Source organism: Squalius cephalus (genome assembly GCF_949319135.1).
Source record: "Squalius cephalus genome assembly, chromosome: 7".
In the NCBI taxonomy this organism is placed as follows: domain Eukaryota; kingdom Metazoa; phylum Chordata; class Actinopteri; order Cypriniformes; family Leuciscidae; genus Squalius; species Squalius cephalus.
Window position 1 is genome coordinate 4,676,668 of NC_137128.1, and position 21,101 is coordinate 4,697,768.

General features: G+C 42.1%; 2 protein-coding genes across 2 annotated transcripts in view; both read right to left on the reverse strand.

The window, feature by feature from the left end:
* LOC307161633 (protein NLRC3-like) overlaps nt 1–21,101 on the reverse strand; it is a 262,998-nt gene that overhangs the window by 11,043 nt on the left and 230,854 nt on the right. The gene's annotated exons all lie outside the window — the stretch shown is intronic.
* On the reverse strand, nt 12,284–19,794 carry LOC307161255 (protein NLRC3-like; the record flags this gene model as incomplete). Its single annotated transcript, XM_079875879.1, has 8 exons — nt 19,669–19,794; nt 19,060–19,167; nt 18,771–18,855; nt 18,298–18,493; nt 16,373–18,203; nt 13,607–13,771; nt 12,584–12,757; nt 12,284–12,458 (listed from the first exon to the last, which is right to left on the reverse strand). The coding sequence occupies exons 1-8, from the start codon at nt 19,725–19,727 to the stop codon at nt 12,284–12,286; spliced, it is 2,793 nt and encodes a 930-aa protein (XP_079732005.1). The 5' UTR covers nt 19,728–19,794.

Sequence of the window (21,101 nt, forward strand, 5' to 3'; positions counted from 1 at the left end):
TTTATATTTGAGCGCGATCGCGTTTGAATGTATCATATTTGGATCGCGATCGCGTTTGAAAAGCACCAAACGGCTTCATGTTTTTACTATTATCTCATTTCATATCATCATAACGAATGGAAACATTTGAAGTAACATGATAATCAATATATTTTTCTCTAGCTTAGTTGCTACTGAAATATTTTGGAAGATTTATGGGCTGATATGGATATTGTTATTATTATTATTTTATGCAGCACTGTGCATAGCCTATGCCTACAAGGCACAACAAACCTGGTGTTCATTAGCCTATATTATTGTTGGAAACATTTATGTGTGTATTCTGTGAATTTTAAAAAGCAATTTTAACCAGAAAAATCTCAAATGTATTCCCAAAATCGTGCAGGCCTATAGTTCCCTTTCGTTGTCACTCCGAGTTACGTCGGATGACGACGAATGGGGTTTCGCTTAGAAATCCTATCATCTTCGAGTATATAAAACGAGCCAATGGCAAAGAAATGCCATGGGTCTGCGGAATTTGCATAGCATAACTCCGCCCCACGCAGGGGGTATATAAGGAAGTGCGCGAGCAACATGCAGATATGTTTTCGCTTCGGAGCCAAGTTGATGTACTTCACTCCACAGCCAATCCTGAGTTCATCTCTTCATTCTCTTTGAGACGAGCCTCTCTCCAAGTGTTGGTGTGACAGCGAGTTCCAGCGAGTGCACATTCCCTGCTTATCTGTGCAGTGATTTGCCAGTGTTTGTGTGTTCTCTCCCTGGTCGCTTCAGCATTTGTGGAGAAATCTCCTTTCTAAAAGAGCTTGCACGTGCCACGTCTTTTTAAAGATGCCTCGCCCGTGCACTTCTGGTTGCGGTCTATTTTTTTCTGATTCTGATGGGCACAATCGCTGTCTTGTGTGTCTGGGCTTAGAGCACGCTAAGGCAGCATTTGTGGATGAGTCATGTTCCCATTGCGGGAACATGCCCATCGCACGGTTACGGTCGAGACTCAATGACCTTCATGGTAGAGTCCCCTCATCCGCACCCCGATCTACGGGCTCCGCGAGAGCTAGTACTTCGGCTGGCGGCCAGGGTGACCTGAGGATTACGGTGTGGGACAAAGCGCCGACTATTCCACGCTCCACACCGTCCTCTAGTGCCGTGCAACCCGCGAGTGGTTCAAATGAGCCCGCAGTACAGTCCTCGGACTTGCCGCGGGTCTCATTTGGCGCTCCAGATGAAGATTCAATGTCGATCGCTGCATCACAGGGTGGGCAAGAGTCCTTGGGAAGTGAGGATTCGGCTGTGCTGCCACCTTCGGGTGTGCCAGCATTGCCCGAGTCTGATCCCGAGATGACTGCCATGCTTTCCCGGGCAGCCGCGGCCATTGGGCTTGAGTGGTCCCCGCCACCTGGTCCGGTGCGCTCGCGGCTGGACGATTGGTTTTTGGGTGCCGTCGCTGATCCTCGTCAGCGCGCGTCCCCAATGCCTTTCTTCCCGGATGTTCACGAGGAGGTCACGAGGTCCTGGAAGGCACCATTGTCTTCTCGTGATCGCTCGGCGACCTCCTCCGCCCTGCCTCCTCTCGATCAGGTGGCTGCCAAAGGGTACACTGGGGTTCCCCAGGTTGAACGCTCTGTTGCGATGCAACTGTGTCCTCAGAGTGCTTCATCCCGTGGCGACCCAAAGCACCCCTCCAAAGCCTGTAGGTTCTCTTCCACCCTTGTGGCGAAGGCCTAAAGAGCTGCGGGGCTGGCGGCCTCCTCACTGCATGCCATGGCGACACTCCAGGTCTACCAGGCCCAGATGTTGCGTGACATGCACGAGGGGAGGACTGACCCAGGGCTCTTTGATGAGCTGCGTGCCGCCACCGACCTTGCTTTCCGAGCGACGAAGGTGACCGCACGCTCCCTGGGTCAGGTGATGTCCACTTGCGTGGTCCAGGAGAGACATCTGTGGCTCAACCTGGCTGATATGCGTGAGGCAGAGCGGACCCGGTTCCTCGACACTCCCATATCCCAGGCTGGCCTCTTCGGCGGGGCGGTTGAGGACTTTGCCCAGCAGTTCTCGACCGCCCAGAAGCAGACTGAGGCTCTCAAACACGTCCTGCCCCGACGGCCAGCTGCTGCCTCCACCCAGCCGTCGGCACAGGTGCCTCAGTCTGCTCGCCGCCGAGGGCACCCTTCTACGGCTCCCGCCCCTCCCGCACGACCCCAGCAGCAGCCTCCATCCGGCTGTCCCGCTGGGTTGCGAGAACCATCAGGCTCGGCTACGCGATTCAGTTCGCGCGGTCTCCTCCCCGCTTCAGGGGAGTCCGCTTCACTATGGTCGGTGGCAATGCCCCGGTTATGAGAGCGGAGGTCGCTACCTTACTGGCGAAGGGTGCGATCGAGACTGTCCCTCCAGCCGAAATGAGGTCCGGCTTTTACAGCCCCTACTTCATTGTACCGAAGAAATCCGGTGGGTTACGACCAATCCTCGACTTGCGCGTCTTGAACCGCTCCCTTCACAGGATGCCGTTCAAGATGCTCACGGCCATTTTCGAGTGCATACAGCCGCAGGATTGGTTTGCAGCGATCGACCTGAAGGACGCCTACTTCCATGTCTCCATTCTTCCTCGACACAGACCGTTTCTACGGTTTGCTTTCGAGGGGCAGGCATACCAGTACGCGGTTCTCCCTTTCGGGCTAGCCCTGTCTCCTCGCGTCTTCACGAAGGTCGTCGAGGCAGCCCTTGTTCCCCTCCGGGAACACGGGGTTCGCATCCTAACCTATCTCGACGACTGGCTGATTCTAGCTCACTCTCGAGATCAGGTTTGCGAACACAGGGACCTAGTGCTCCGGCACCTAGCTCGTCTGGGCCTTCGGGTCAACTGGGAGAAGAGCAAACTCTGCCCAGTGCAGAGGATCTCTTTTCTCGGTATGGAGATCGACTCGGTCGCCATGTGCGCGCAGCTTACGAGCGAGCGCGCGCAGTCACTGCTGACTTGCCTTCGTCAGTTCGAGGGCAAGAGTGTGGTTCCACTGAAACTATTTCAGAGGCTCCTGGGGCATATGGCATCCGCAGCCGCAGTCACGCCGCTCGGGTTGCTTCATATGAGACCACTTCAGCTTTGGCTTCGCGATCGAGTCCCGAGGTGGGCATGGCATCACGGCACGCTCCGAGTCCCAGTGACTCCGACCTGCCGTCAGACCTTCACCCCGTGGTCGAACCTCAGTTTTCTTCGGGCCGGAGTGCCCTTGGAACGAGTGTCCAGGCATGTTGTTGTATCAACAGATGCCTCCACCACGGGCTGGGGCGCCATGTGCAATGGACATGCTGCCGCGGGCTCCTGGACAGGACCCCAGCGCCTTTGGCATGTCAATTGCCTCGAGTTGTTGGCGGTACGTCTTGCTCTGCACCGCTTCCATGCGTTGCTCAGGGGTCAACACGTACTAGTCCGATCGGACAATACCACGACTGTAGCGTACATCAACCGTCAAGGTGGTCTGCGCTCCCGCCGTATGTCACAACTCGCCCGCCACCTCCTCAGATGGAGTCAGAAGCATCTGAGGTCGCTTCGAGCCATTTGTATCCCGGGAGACCTGAACCAGGCGGCCGACGAGCTGTCTCGGCTTCGGCCTCTCGCTGGAGATTGGCGACTCCATCCCCACACGGTTCAGCTGATTTGGGATCAGTTCGAGGACGCACAGGTAGACCTGTTTGCCTCCCACGACTCGTCCCACTGCGCCCTGTTTTATTCCCTGACCGAGGGCACGCTCTGCACGGATGCACTGGCGCACAGCTGGCCGCGGGGCCTCCGCAAGTATGCGTTTCCCCCAGTGAGCCTTCTTGCGCAGACTTTGCGCAAGATCAGGGAGGACGAGGAGCAGGTAATTTTGGTTGCCCCGTACTGGCCCCAACCGCACCTGGTTCTCAGAACTAGTACTCCTCGCGACAGCACCTCCCTGGCCAATTCCCCTGAGGAAGGACCTGCTTTCTCAGGGACGGGGCACCTTATTGCACCCTCGTCCCGATCTTTGGAACCTCCACGTGTGGCTCCTGGACGGCACAAGGCAGGTTTGAGTACCCTACCACCAGCGGTGGTGGCTACCATCACTTCCGCTAGAGCATCGTCCACGAGACATGTCTATGCGTTGAAGTGGAACCTCTTCGTCAACTGGTGTTCTTCTAAAAATCTAGAACCTACGAAATGCCCCATCAGTGTCGTGCTTTCCTTCCTGCAAGAAGGGTTGGAGCGAAGGCTGTCTCCCTCCACCCTGAAAGTGTATGTTGCCGCCATTGCCGCACATCACGACGCAGTCGATGGTAAGTCCTTAGGAAAGCACGACCTGAGGACCCTCTTGGGACCTCTCAGTGGTTTTAACTGCCCTGCAGAGTGCTCCCTTTGAGCCTCTGCAATCAGTGGAGCTTAAGTTCCTGTCAATGAAGACAGCGCTCCTGGTTGCATTGGCCTCCATCAAGAGGGTAGGGGACCTGCAGGCATTTTCGGTTGACGAAGCGTGCCTGGAATTCGGGCCGGCTAACTCTCACGTAATCCTGAGACCCCGGCCTGGATATGTGCCCAAGGTTCCCACCACACCCTTTCGAGATCAGGTGGTGAACCTGCAAGCGCTGCCTTTGGAGGAGGCAGACCCAGCCTTGGCACTGCTCTGTCCAGTACGCACTCTCCGCGCTTACGTTGACAGGACGCAGTGTTTCAGGACCTCAGACCAGCTCTTTGTCTGTCATGGTGGGAAGCTGAAGGGAAAGGCTCTCTCCAAGCAAAGGTTGTCTCACTGGATAGTGGACGCCATTGCTTTGGCATACCAGCAGCAAGGTCGACCATGCCCCCTTGGTGTGACGGCCCACTCCACTCCACTACTCTAGCGCATGGCGCCTCGCTAACAGACATCTGCAGAGCTGCAGGCTGGGCGACACCTAACACATTCGCGAGATTCTATAATCTCAGAGTGGAGCCAGTTTCTTCTCATGTACTCGCTTCAACTAGCCGGTAAGAGATCCTGCTCAGGTGTCTTCGCTTGCTCGCCATTCCTCTCCACGGACGGGATACGTGCGATATTTTCCTCAGGTGAGCCTAATAAGCCCTGAGTCTCCTCCAGCACTGACGACGTCAACGCCAGAGTTTTGCAACTGAGCAGCTTTCGCGCTTGGCTAGGTGCCTCCATGTGCATGGTTCCCCCTCTGGGCGACCCCCACATGTGTATTCCACTGTAAGCCTCTTTGAGCATGTGTCTTTCCCTTGGCAAGCCACCTTGCCACCCCTGGGGTTGAAATATTCCACCTGCGGCTGGACACCTCAGTGTTACTCCGTATGCAGCCCTTCGGGGTCATATGTGTATTCCAAGTCCTCCCCTTCGGGTTGGGCATGATTGCATATTTCCACTGGATATGCTTCCCAGTGTACCTTGGTATTCCTGTGTTAAGTAGGACTCCTTTGTCCGTGCTAGTCTCACGACAGGGAGCTCAGACTTATGCAGGGCACTGGAAGACAGTCGAGAGGTGGCGTGATTACACTGGGAACCCCATTCGTCGTCATCCGACGTAACTCGGAGTGACAACGAAAGGGAACGTCTCGGTTACGGATGTAACCCTCGTTCCCTGAGTAGGGAACGGAGACGTTACGTCTCCCTGCCACTTCCGCTGTACCGCTGGAACTCCTGAGTTCAGTCTCGTCTCCTCAGCGAAGACATATCTGCATGTTGCTCGCGCACTTCCTTATATACCCCCTGCGTGGGGCGGAGTTACGCTATGCAAATTCCGCAGACCCATTGCATTTCTTTGCCATTGGCTCATTTTATATACTCGAAGATGATAGGATTTCTAAGCGAAACCCCATTCGTCGTCATCCGACGTAACGTCTCCGTTCCCTACTCAGGGAACGAGGGTTACATCCGTAACCGAGATGTTTCTCTTGATATCAGTATGTTCACTTTTTTTCTTTTTTTTTTTTTCAGGGCCCAGATGCCACTCCTGCTGACTTCAACATTCACATGAGTCTATGCAGGGTTCCCACGGGTCCTTGAAATCCTTGAAAGTTTGTGAATCTGAAAAAATGTTTTCAAGGCCCTGGAAAGTTTTTGAAAATAAACATACATAGAGACAGGTCCTTGAAAGTGCTTGAATTTATTTTGATGGTCAGATACACTTTTTCCACCGTAATGGTTCTGTTGTTGTTACCACTTGTGTCTATTCTCAAACTGTATAGTGCTGCGCGGATCGCGGCTAATCGCGGGTCGGGCGGGCCAAGTAATACAAACATTCCATTCCAATTAATCGAGGGTGGATGACAGATAAATCATTATAATGTGTTGAGTTTGATAAAGACACGAAACTCTCATCACGGTAAAATGCAATGAACGTGCGTGAACGTGAACGTTTACTTTCGTTTTCAACAACGTAATTCTCTTCAGGGAAAACCAATCAAGGAAAACATATCAGGGCTCGACAATAACGCTTGTCCGGGACCATAGACTGTGTCCGTGACACGTGTATTTTTTTCTTTTTTTGAAGGGGAAAGTGAGAGAGAATTGTAGGCCTACTACTTGCCCAACCAGACAAATGCCCTGATTAAAACAATTTTTTGTATAAAAATACAAAATAACTAATTCTGTTTTATTTCATTTAATGTAAGTGGCGATTGATAGCCTATAGTTGATGATAATATAGGCCTATAATGTACTGATGGTAACAATGTTGCGCTGTTGAGGCTTGCGCAGTTATTTATAACACTATAGTTAAGAAACAATATTTTGTATAGCCTAGGCTACACACGACCAGAGAGCCATCAAGATTGAAACTGATTTCATAACAGTTCAATAAACAAATAGTTAAAATTAAGTCACTTACATTTTGAACGCAATGACTGTTTTAGTTCTGTTTCAGCAGCGAAAATAGTTCCAAACAAAGATCACAGCAGAACCATCGCGCATCTCACAGCAACACTTGTTGCATTAGGCTACTGAATGATTCAGCGTTTTGAGCGAATCGGTTGAGTCAAAGATTCAGTTACCCATTCATAAACTGCCTTATTCTGAATAAATCAGCCGTTTGTTCAAATCGTTTGAATGAATGACTCAATGACTCGCTCATTAAGACGGTCGCCTGCCGCCTCCTACTGGCGGTTTAGTTTTATAAAGTATCATTCTTTTCAACATTCCTTATTTGTATATTCAAAAATATTTAAAATAACCTCATTTAATACAGTTATAATGTATTTTCAATGTAAATTATTTAATTTGATTGGTAACAGCATAGTGTCTTATTATTTTAATTGAATATATTGATCAAATTTAAGAATCTGAAATGAAAGATGGAGCATACATTTAATAAAATTAGGGGGAAAATGCCCTTTATAAAAGGTACAAAAAAATTTGTGTTTTCAAACAGTGATGTAATGAAACATTGACAATTTAAATTTGAAGGGAGTAAAGCCTCTGTTTAGGCTATTAAGGAAATGTAATTTTGCCAAAAGAAAAACTTTTATTTTAAATGTTAAATGTTAATGTTTAAATGTTACCATATCATGCATAACACTGAGAATTTGAATAATTGTAATGTGATGATCAGATGCAGATATCTAAATCAAAGAATATAGGCGGTTTGCGGGTGGATTATTTATTTTTAATAGTGGATTCGGGTGACTCAAAGTGCACCAGATTAATGAATTTATTTTTAAAATGTACTGGTTAATGAGGATAGGAGCAGGCTTCACTCAATTTTGATAATACACTTTTTAGAGTGCTGGCCTAAAAAATATAATACATAAGAATAGGACAAAGGCCGCACTATGCATAGACGTTTTTCGACGTTTTCAGTCAAACTTTCTGTCGACTGGTGGAACAAGACGTTTTTTCCTGTTTTAAGCCGGGTGACTACTCTATTAGACACAATCTCATGAACTCTGAGAAAGAAGCATTGCACGAATTAATGTCTGATACTGAAATTGTAATTAAATCTGCAGATAAAGGAGGATCCATTGTCATTCAGGATAGGGATACTTATGTACAAGAAATTGAGAGACAGCTTGGTGACACTAACTTTTATGTGCGTTTAAACGGTGATCCCACAATGAAATTTAGTGAAGACATTAAATCCATATTGAAGAGAGCCTTGTCTGACGCAATTATTGACGAAAGAGAATATAAATATTTGTTGCAGAATAATCCGTTAAGACCTGTGTTTTATACTTTGCCTAAAATTCATAAAAGGTTGGATAATCCGCCTGGCCGCCCGATTGTGTCTGGGAATCAATCTATGACCGAGCCTTTGTCAAAATTCGTTGATTATCATATAAAGGATTTAGTACATAACTTGCCATCTTTTTTAAAAGACACCACTGATTTTTTGGTAAAACTGTCTTGTATTGGAGAAGTGAATGAAACTGATATCTTGTGCTCTATGGATGTAACCAGCTTATATACCAACATCCCACATGATGCAGGTTTAGCGGCCTTGGGATATTACTTATCGATTAACCAAGTGCCACATACTGAGTTCATCTTGTCATTGGCTAGTGAAGTTTTAACTAAAAATTATTTCATGTTTCAAAACAGCTTTTTTTTACAAACCCAAGGTACTGCCATGGGTTCACCCATGGCACCTAATTATGCCAATCTTTTTATGGGTAAATTTGAACATGATTTTATTGACAATCATAATCCTTTTAAACGACATTTGAAAGTGTGGCACAGATACATTGATGACATATTTTTTGTGTGGTCTGGCCCAAAAGAAGAACTAACTGCCTTTCATAATTATGTAAATACTAGACTACTCTCTATAAAATTCACGTTGACACATGATGATAATGCCATGCCGTTTTTGGATGTTTTAGTGAGGAAGGCAGATAACGCGTTGCATACGGAAATCTACAGAAAAGAGACGGATCGTAACTCATTTTTACATTACCAGAGTTTCCATCCACCCTCTCTCAAACGTAGCCTACCTTATAGTCAACTATTGCGTGTGCGCCGTATCTGTCATAATGAGGAAACATTTGAGCGACAAGCGGGAGAACTTTGTCAAAGATTTCTTGACCGTGGTTATACGCATCACTTGGTACGTGACTGCTTAGAGCGCGCGCGCAGTACACAACGTGCTGATTTATTGTCCAAACGCATCGATCACAACAACTCGAACAACACCGTTACATTTGTATCAACTTATGGACAGATCTCTAATAGGTTGCAGAACATTGTGCATCGCCACTGGCACATTCTGAAAAGTGACCCGGTTATAGGGCAAACTTTCCAAGACTCGCCGCGTAGTTGTTATAAACGAGCACCTAGTCTTAGAGACCGTTTAGTGCGTTCACACCTCCCTGCACCAACACAAACGCATTTTCTTTCTAAAATTCCACAAGGTAATTTTAAGTGTTTGAACTGTGCAGCATGTAACTTTATGCTCACGGAAAATCATTTTAAACATCCGAAAACAGGTAGGGTATACAAAGTAAGAGGTAGAATCACATGCGTATCTACTTTTATTGTGTATTTACTGACATGCCCCTGTGGCCTGTTTTATGTGGGGAAGAGCAAGAGACAACTCAAGACACGAATTTTTGAGCATAAATGTGCGATCAGAAGGAATGATGAGAAATCATCAGTCGCAAGGCACTTTAATCTAGTGGGACATGACGTCAGTATGCTCAAGTTCATGGGCTTAGAGGTGGTTAATCGAGCTCCAAGAGGGGGAGACCGTGAGAACCGCCTCTTGCAGCGAGAAGCCTGGTAGATTTTAATCTAAACACATGTATTCCCAATGGGTTGAATGAAGAGTTGTCACTGAGTTGTTTTTTATAAATATAAAACTGAGATTATTCTTGTTTTTTATAATTGTAAAATTGGGGTTATTCTTGTTTATGAAACATCTGTGTATTGTAAGTCATTTTGTATGCAGCCTAGAATCATTGTCTTTAATTAATTGTCTTTTGTTGATATGTGTGTAGCATATCACTTTGAATTTATTGGCTTACGAGTTTATGGGTGTGTCATAGGTGGGGGCATATAAGATTGGTCACAACTGTCTGTTTGATTGCACACTGAAGAAGGCATACGCCGAAACGCGTTTGTGCAACAAATAAAAAACGTCTATGCATAGTGCGGCCTTTGTCCTATTCTTATTTTTAAAATGTACAAAATTTTCTTACCGGGGGGGCATGTCCCCGGACCCCCCTAGAGGTACTAGGCTCCACCCAAAAAATAATGTGGGAAACACATTAGGCTATATGATGATCTACAAAAAATACTAATTTAATTATCTTATTATTAAAATACATTATTAGGATTTGACCACCTCCGCCTTATTTTGAGCCAGGAAAAACCCTGGATACGTTAAGTTTTTCCGCATGAGGTAGACTACTTTGTGTTGTACGTTGCCATGACGTTCACGGGCGCATGAAACTACCATGGTACCTCAACGTTTCTTGTTGGACACAACAAATGTGTCCCCGCATTAAGTCCTTGAATTTGAGGGTATTGGACCTGGAAAGTCCTTGAAAGGTCCTTGAATTTGAAGTTAACCAAGGTGTGGGAACCCTGTCTATGAACATGGTAAAGTGAAAATCAAATCTTGGAAATGAAAGGTATGTACAATGTTTTTAGGAATGGCACAAAGGTCTCTGTCTTTGGATAATTGTTTTCAATGAGTGCTTTTTTGTCATTTGTTTTGTATCTTTGGATTATGTTGTGTTGTAAATAAATCCAAAAAATCAAAAAGCCATTCTTTTTTAAATCTCCTCATTCTTTGTGCAAGGTTGCTCAGAATGATAGGGCCTGATAGCTCCTAATAGGGCCGTTAGGGGAGTGTCTTTGTCTTTCTCAGGTGTAAAAAGCTTACATATTAATGAGCTCCCGCATAAAGCTTTTTCACACAAAACACGTCGTAAAATTTTTAAATCAATATATTGTCTAATCTGAATGAGCAGTCAGGATGAAAAAAGTCTTGTGAAGAAAAGTCTTGTGAAGAAATAATCAGTATGGGTTTCATGACCTTATTTCAGTGAGAATTTCTTTTTGTATTTTCACAAACCACGCATAAATGTCATTATCTCAAAACCACAAACTTTTACACACATGCTGCTGATATATTATTGTAGCAGAGTTTGTGCTGAATACAGTGTAATTAGACTTTAGCCATGAAAATGTCACAAGTAACAGAAATAAGCACAAATGTCAGAGCATGTCAGAACACCTCCAAGGCCCAGAAAACACCTCAGACCCCAGAGGGTTAATAGTTATTTGTGTTTATTATATTTTAATATTTCACTGTTTGTGCAGCACTAGGTAAACATTGTTGTGCTATTATGTGCTTTATAAATAAACTGAAATTGAAATTGAAAATTGAAAGAACAATGGAAAAAATAGTTTTTTCATAGTTTGGCTGGTCCTGCGACTTATAGTCAGGTGCGACTTATATATCAAAATTAATTCAGACTGAGATGAACCAAGAGAAAACATTACCGTCTACAGCCGCAAGAGGGCACTCTAGTTGGCGGAGTTGTTCAGAAGCGACACCAAGGATGAAGAAAATTCAATGGATTCAGTGATGTGGAATGAATGAGATCGCGGGAGCTTGGTGAATTTGTTTACTGGTAACTTGCTTGTTGAACTCGCTGGCTTATGTTAATTTAGCCTATTCAGCCTCCCAGTTATATGTTCTTTATGCTATTGTGTAGCTGAATAACTGTTAATGTGTTGCGTTAACATACCGGACACCTACTCAGCATGTTGTTCTGTGTGCTACTGTGTAGTTTTGTGAAATAAATTTCTAAATAAGTGCGACTTATAGTCCAGTGTGAATTATATATGTTTTTTTTCCTCATCATGACACATTTTTTGACTGATGCGACTTATACTCCGGAGCGACTTATAGTCCGGAAAATACGGTATATCTTTATTCTTTCTGTGTTAAACTGACGCGTGTCGTTTGTTCAGAGACCACTGATTCAAAACAAAAGATTCATAAAGGTTTCATAGCTTCATAAAGAGTGTTTCAAAAACTCCCATCACTGCACCAAACATTTTACATTTTGTGAAATACAAACATTGAATTGAAAGCAGTTATGAACAGTTCTGATTCTAATGTCAGAAAAAAACATTGTTCTGCCTCTACAGAAACTGAAATAATTATTGACCCATGATTAAACTGTCTTAATCAAATATTTAAAACTTGATATCACATTTTAATTGTGTGTTTTTAATTTGCCGTTTAATTGTATTACTTTAAATTGTTGTGGCTCTGTGTGACGCTGAGGGAAACATTTTTTTTTAAAGTGATATAATAAATAAAAGAGCATTACTCACATCAGTGTGTTAAGTTGACAGTGTTTATCCTGCAGTAGAGCAGCGATCTGATTCACTCGTGTGTCTCCTAGTTCATGTTTCCTCAGATTCAGCTCTCTCTGGAGTAACGGGTTTATACCCACAACTGTATTCACATACTGACAGGCTTCCTCTGCAGCAGGACTCACAAACCTGCAGAAGAGGCAATTCAGTTCTCAGCTAAATGTCCAGCTTATTATATAACTAAAATAATATATTAGTTATGAATATTTAGCCTGCATATAGCTAATTTAGTTAATTATTTGATCCTGTCTCACCTCAGTGTCTTCAGTTGACAGTCTGGATCCTGCAGTAAATCACTGAGCTGCTTCACTCCTGATTGTCCAGGATAATTTCCTGTGAGATCCAGCTCTATCAGGTGTGAAGGGTTTGATCTCAGAGCTGAAGCCAGAGCTTTATAACCTTCTTCTGTCACACTGCAGTTAGAGAGTCTAGAACAGAGAGGAAAACATTCAGCTGATTAATCAGTTATACCTGAACAATATAAATCTGAATGATTGCTCTTCCAGTTGCCTCTACAATAAGTAAGCCCTTTTTCTGGTGGTCTATGGCACATTCGACAGTGTTTCGCTGGCGTATTGCATGGATCAGTGCAGCGATTCCCCAATTGGCGCCTCAGCATGAAGAGCAGTTTCCCTATGTTATGTTTGCTAGTTTCCGATATTTTTTATGGCTGTGAGGAAAATTAGGAAGAGAGCCAAAGCACTTTTCCTGTGAACTAACATATCAAGAACAGCAGCTATGACCATCTCAATGGTAAGCCCTGTCCCTACCATCCCATTGGCATGAAGGACTAGCATTTTGGGCATTCGTGGGGTCGACTTAGGGACCCCATTTGTGAGTTTTCGACATAACGTTGAACATGACTGATGTTACTGATGTAACCCTCATTCCCTGATGGGGGGAATAGAGACGTTATGTACCTCCTGCCACAACCCTGAACCATCCCACTGAATGGTCGGGACCCTGTCTTGGCTCCTCAGCATAAACCTGAATGAGTGGATGTGTGCCGCCATCTTATACAGCCGTATGTACGGGGGAGTTGCTGGGCATGCAAATTCCACTGGCCATTTTTCTAGAACTCAGAGGTGATTTGAGCTGACCCCATCACTTTAACATCACGTCTTTAACGTGTCTTTAACACCACGTCTCTGTTTCCTCTATTAGGGAATGAGGGGTCCATTAGTAACCAAGACTTTCTCTTGCGCTTTTGTCTCCAGCATTGCCCTGTCAGTCATCGAGCCTCACTCTCGTCATGTGACTCCTGTGGCTCAACTTACCTCAGTATCTTCAATGTACTCTTCTTCAGTCCAGTGCAGAGCAGCTTCACTCCTGAATCCTGCAGATTATTATTGTTCATGTTCAGCTCTTTCAGATTGGCATCTGATCCAAGAACTGCAGCCAGAGCTGAACAGCTTTTGTCTGTTAAGTTACAATCATTTAACCTACAAGGGAAATAAATCACATCACAGAATTAGATGGAGCACATTCAATACATTTTTCAAAAAATAAATATTAAATATATTTTCCATTATAAGTTTTTTTTAACATAAACACTTTTTACATAAACTAAGCATTTCAAATATAAAATTATTGGGAGATACAGTAACAACCGATAATGTATGTACTGTATTTAAGCAGCCAATTTTATAAGAATATCAATGTTTTATATTATAACCTTACAGAATGTCAGAAAGATTTCATCTTTCATTTTGGCAATATCAATAACATCTGTACCAAATTACATTATTTCCCCCAGTTTGGGTATATGAATAAAATATGTACTTTTTTTCCCTCAAGTATGAGTATGAGCTAATATATAATTCTATATAAGTCATAACAGTCTGGTGTATCTTATGATATAAAACATGCAAACATTTTTACAAGGTCTTTTATATTTTTTCTAAAGGTTTGATAAACTGTCTCCACTAAAAAAATAAAATTTTCAGACTATTATTTCATATGTCAGGCTTTACAGGGAAAAGTTCATGTTCGTGATGAGGAATCACTATAGAGTAATGTAGATAAAGACATTTTTCAGATGAGAGCAAAACATGACAAAATATATTAACCCTCAGAGGTCGGAGATCACGCCGGCGTGATCTGCTCGCTTTTTTCCTTATGAGTTGAATTGAGACCCCAAATACTCTTTTGACTTTGATTTTACAAAACAAGTTTCATACATCAATCGATTCTGTTAAATGTGTATTATTTTTGTGTATACTCACAATAAAAACAAAGTGTTGTGCTTTTTGCCAAATAAAGAAAAATAAACACGAAGGGAGTTCTGCCTTCTCTCTGTCCGTGTAGTCCATTCTGAAACGCGTCCGAAAATGAATCATAACTCAGCGAATACTTCTCACACAGGCACGTGAGATATGTCTTTATGAAGCTTGAAATCTCTTCTTTTAAATGAAGTCATTTATATAAAAAACAAATGTTTTTAACTCATGTAATCCCTTTGAAAGCAAGGAGAGGTACCGTTTTTCCTTCTCCCTTCATTATCTCTAAATGAGCTGCAGCCGCCCCGCCCCCGGCGCGATTCACATGTAAATAGTTTACCTGATCTAGTATGCATCGCATACGACCCCCGATCAATGCCATAAAAACACAGTTTGTTCATCAGACTTACTGATAGTTCATCGCGTTTTGAGTATGACACGCTTCTCCGGTAATAAAGACTCCCTTCAGATGATTCTGGACAGCGAGGAAGAATGCACCTTTTCCTCAGAGGACGAACGGCAGCATTTTGAAGAGCGAATTCCGCCGAGAACACAATTTCGGAGTAAGTTTTACTTAAAAGTATTTTGTCTTTTATTTTTCGTGTTCGCATTTATTAGGAAAAAACAATATTACGTGACAGTTCTCCATTATGGACGCGAGCGCTCTAAAAAAAAGCACTAAAAGACTTTCAAACTTTCACAGAGACCTCAAAACAGAAAGTACAAATCCTTTCTTTAAAACGAATTTCGTTTTGTATCAATTGTATCTTAATTTTAATAATTTTTTCATTAACAAATTTCCTGGATTTAAAGTAAATATAGGCTAGCAACCACAACATAAGGTGCTTGAACTGGAGATCATCATGAACCAGACCGTAGCCTACTCGCCTCACATGTCTAAAAAATTTGAAATATATTTACAGAAAGCTGGTTCTAAACAAAACCATCCAAAACACTAGCCTACTGCGAAGATCGCGAGTCAATAGCCTATCGTCAACTTCATCTTTGCCAGAAGTTAAATTTAAATCGCGTGTGTGAATGAATGATGATGTTTTAGCAAACTGTATTGCTACTGAGATGAGTAAAAATCGACTGAAATATGAATACATAGATAAAATGTAGGCCTATAATCTTTTTTTTTTTTTTACAAAGAAAGAGTACACTTGAAATATTGTTGAAATTGTAATTATTGTTGTAATTGTAACCTTTTTAATAAAATAGCAAAACATATTTACAAGATAGATGTAAGCAAAATCTTAAATGGTCAACATAAGTCTTCTAAATATATCTTTTGTCCTTGTATTGTGGCTCAGTCAGTTTCACACCTGAGTGAATGGCTCATCATTATGCAGAGTGGGTGGGACATTGTAATCTAAGGTGTAAACTACTCCTCCCCCTCGCATATTGGCTTTCCAAGCAAAACCTGTTTTACATCAATTTAAATCAATGTATGGTTTTATGTGAACGATAAAGCAAGACTATTTTCACATAATTTTGAAGAAAAAACACTAGGCGAGGACATCCATTAGTCAAAAGTCTTATTGACACATATTTACTATGTGTTTTGTGGCCTTATTTCAGAATTTTTTTATTTTTATTTTTTTTCAATAACCACGCATAAACATTATTCTCTCAAAAATGAAAACATGTACATACACATGGCTCAAATATTATGGTAGCCCTGTTTGTGCTTTATAGAGTGAATTTACACCTTTGCCATTAATATGTTTATAAGCAACTGAAAAAAGCACAAATGTCAGGGCATGTCAGAACATCTCAAGGGCCCCAAAAACAGCCCAGACCCCAGAGGGTTAAAAGACTTACAGAGCTCTTCTGGAGGTTTTGATGACTGCCGATAATCTAATGAGACACTCGTCGGATTTCTTGAATTTCTGAAGCTCAAACTCCTCCAGCTCTTCCTCTGATGTCAACAACACAAAGGCTAAAGCAGACCACTGGGCAGGTGAAAGGTCACCAGATGAGAGACTTCCTTTGCTAAGGTGGGTCTGAATCTCTTTCACCAGAGTTTGGTCGTTCAGTTCATTCAGACAGTAGAACAGATTGATGGATCTCTCTGCAGGAAGATCATCTTCTAATTTCTGCTTGATGTACTGAACTATTTCCTTGTTGCTCTGGTCATTGCCGTCTTGCTGTGTCAACAGACCTCGTAAGACTCGTCGATTGGACTGGAGTGACAGACCGAGGAGGAAGCGAAGGAAAAGGTCCAGGTGTCCATTGTCACTCTCGAGCGCCTTGTCCACTGCAGTCTTGAGTAAATCAATCATGGTTTCATTTCTGTTTTCCTGTTCTGTAGACTCATGATCAAACACACTTGTCTTGTTGATGTCTAGAAAAAGATGTGCATAAAGGGCTGCAATAAACTCTTGAATGCTCAAGTGAACAAAGCAGTACATGGTACCAAGAACGATCCCTGTTTCCTCCTTAAAGATCTGGGTACACATGCCTGAGTACACTGATGCCTTATAAACGTCAATACCACAGGCTTCCAGGTCTGTGTCATAGAAGATCAGGTTGTTTCGTTCCAGCTGATGAAATGCCAGTTTTCCCAGTGAAAGGATGGCGTCTTTATCCCAGGAAACATCTGGTGTGTATTCTCCATCATACTTTCGGCGGCTCTGCTGGATCTGAAAGCGGAGAAAGTGTGTGTACATTTGTGTCAGAGTCTTGGGAGTGTCTTCAGTGTTTGATTCCTGCAGTGTTTTAGATATCTCATCAGCCTGAGTGTTTTTCACATCATTATTTATTTTCTCCTCCAGAAAGTTCTGGAGAACCGTGGCTGAAATCCAGCAGAAGACTGGGATGTGGCACATGATAAAGAGACTCTTTGATTGTTTAATGTGATCTAGGATTGTGTTGGCCTGATTCTGATCAGTGAATCTTTTTTTGAAGTACTCTTGCTTTTGTGCGTCGCTGAATCCTCGTATCTCTGTCAGCCGGTCGATACAGTCAGGAGGAATCTTACTGGCAGCTGCTGGTCTGGTGGTGATCCAGATGAGAGCAGAAGGAAGCAGATTTCCCTTCATGAGGTTCGTTAGGAGGACATCCAGAGAGGCTGGTGACGATACATCATGCCACGTCTCACTACAGTCAAACTTCAGAGGAAGGCGACATTCGTCCAGTCCATCAAGGATGAACAGCACTTTGAACTGATTCCTTCTTGTAAGGTTCAGTCCTTTTGTCTCTGGGAAAAATTGAGTTATAATATCCATCAAACTTAGTTTTTCTTTCTCCTTTAAGTTCATCTCTCTGAATGGAAGAGGAAATATGAAGCTGACATCTTGATTTTCTTTTCCTTCAGCCCAGTCCAGAACAAACTTTTGCACAGAGACTGATTTCCCGATGCCAGCGACTCCTTTTGTCAGTACAGTTCGGATCTCCTTGTTTTGTTCAGGAGCTTCAAACAAATTTGTGCATTCAACCTGTATCTCTTGTGCTTCATGACGCCTGGAAGCAACTTCAATCTGTCTCACCTCATGTTCAGTATTGACCTGTTCACTGCCACCCTGAGTGATATAGAGATCTGTGTAGATGTTATTCAGAAGTGTGGAGTCACCTTGCTTCGCAATTCCTTCAAACACACATTGATACTTCTTCTTTAGGCCACATTTCAGCTGATGAATGAAGAACAGCTCATCTAAACACAGAAACAGAAAATAGATAGTTTTAGTCTTCATTTTCTCTCCTACATTTATAAGAGACAATCAGACAGGTGATCATGAGTCTCTTACCTTCTAGAGCATCAGCAGCTTCATCTTGCTTCATCTCTCTCAGGTAATGTAGTGTGAGATCAAGAGCTGATTCTTTGATACTGGATCTGTTCTCAATAAAGTCCTTCACAAAGTGTTGTGTGTTCTCTTTTTGTAATATTTTCTTAAACTTCTCCAGTTCATTCTTCAGAAATGTGATTATTTTGCTCTCAAGATCCTACAAATAAAAGTAAGAAAAAAGACACAATTTAAAACAAATTGTACATCTACATTTGGTCAACACAATTTATTCAATAACTATAATATCTATAAAAAATCCAGTTAAAAGACTAACATGTTAACCAGCTGTTATTTGTAACAAATAGAAAAATAAAAAATATATAAGTGCTTCAATGGAAGAATAGTGATCTAGAGGAATTACATTAAATTTGTTTTTTCAATAAAATATTTGTTTGTTGTAAATATTAAACATTAATAAAAATGTGTTTTCCTACTTGGAAGATCCCTAGAAGATTGTCTTTGAAATTCTCGTGGTTCCTGTGAGTCTGAACGTCTGAGTCTAATGTCTCACACTGAAGCCTGTAATCAAATAAATCAAATAAATACTGATTTTCCGGGCAAAATATCACAGAAAGAGAAAAAGCATTTGCTGTGAATACTCTGATAAATATTTGATCGGATTAATGATAAATATTAGATCTAAAAATGTTTCATGATTGGTATTCACTGATACAACTTTTAAACACAGTCAATGAGTGACAAAATTAGAAACTCATGAAATACCTTTTATTAGATGATGGTGTTTTCTCACTGAAGTTTGGTGGTTCCCCATCTTTAGACCAGTCACTCATCAGAGACACAGAGCTGGACACATGTGAGCCTGATCTTACACTGATGACACAAAGAACAGAGAGAGAGAGAGAAAACACTTTAGTAAAGGAGGATCAACTGTGTGTGAAACACATCTGTGTCTTTATCTAATCCTCCACACAAATACACACACACACACAATTTAATATACATGAGAGAGATTTGATATGTTAAAAAATACTTGACTCTAATTTATTATTTAGAACATTTCAAGTTTTTATTTATTGACAGAAATAGAGAGCAGAAATGTCTGTGTGACACAGTTTTGTTAGCATAATTGATTTAAATTAAGTGTATAGTTGTTTTCTAATGTCTGTCGTTAATTTTTTTTATCTAAAAACTAAAGTCATTTATTTGGAGCAATTCAGCGTCTAGAAGGTTATTAAAAAATTACTAACTGTTAATTTAAGAAGTTAAAAACTGAAGTTGTGCAAATATAAAACAATGCTTAAAGTTTTGTTCTTGACAGGGAAACACAAAGTCCAGTCGAGTTTAAACGGATGAAAACAGACGCAGTCTTACCTGTGTTTCTCTGAGAGACTCATCTGAGAGAGAGAGTCCTTTCCTCTTTCCTCTGACATACTGCAGCTAAACTGACACTGAAAACTGATCAGCACTGCTTTCTGAAAACACTCAATCCTTCAGCATCACCTGGAAATGACACCATTTTACACAGATGAAGAACATCTTATTTAAGACAATAATGAAGAATGCTGAGTTATCATCAACAACAGCAACAGAAAAAACAATCTATAAAATAAAGTGAGTTACAGAAAAATATATTGCCATGTAAAATAACCAAATGGTCTGAATCATTTCTGATTGTTTATTGAGTTTAACTGACTCTAAATATTAATTCATTGTGGAACAGAAATGTACACTGTGCTGGAAAAACTAAACCCAATTTGTTATATTCTATATTAGTTTAATATCATTTTACAATCATATTTACCCTTTCTTTATTAGTTGTTTACTCATTTGTCATTTAATCATTACTTCAAGTTCACAATGATGGTTGATTTCATTACTTTCAAATGATCCTAAAATAACTGATTGAGTAAAAGTAACCTGAATTATAATAGACACACTGTATAACTACTAATCATAATTGCTATATATATATGAACTGAAATATTTAATAATAGCAGATTGTTGTTCATTGACGTTAGGCTTAATGTGCGCCTCTCCACTGTACAGTGCCCTCCACAATTATTGAACCCCCTGGTAAATATGATCAAAATTGGCTGTAAAAAATAAATCTGCATCGATTATCCTTGTGATCTTTCATTCAAAAAATGTGCAAAATTCTAACCTTTCATTGAAGTAAAAGAATTGAAAGTGGGGGGAAATCACATTATGAAATAAATGTTTTTCTCCAAAACATGTTGGCCACAATTATTGAAACCCCTAGAATTTTTTACGAGTAAAATATCTCTGAAGTATATTCCCATTAATATTTACCTTTTTTAGTACACCAGGGTGACTAGGAACATGAAACTGTCCAGCTATGACTTCGTGTTTCACAGGAGTTTAAATATGAGGAAACACAAAGGCCAAATCCCCTTAATCATCCATCACAATGAGTAAAACCACAGAATACAGTTCTGATGCGTAGCAAAAGATTGTTGAGCATCACAAACTAGAAAGTGGCTGTAAGACAATAGCTAAGGGACCGTTCGGTATTTATGGAAGGGGCCACCGGAGGAAAATAGGGGAGGGTCATGTCTTTTTATTCTTTGTTGAGGGGAGGGTCATCCAACTTTTTTTAGTCTAGGGGGAGGGTCACCCAACTTTTATATTCATTAAAACAGCAACATTTCAAAGTGGCTTGTTTGGTGCTATTTTTTTTTCCCATTTAGCTCCATGTTGATCTCGCGTTATCAGCCCCCCTTCGATATCAGATGGGTCTGACCCAACAAAAATCCAGTTTGGCGCTGTTTGACAGTGTGCGCTTC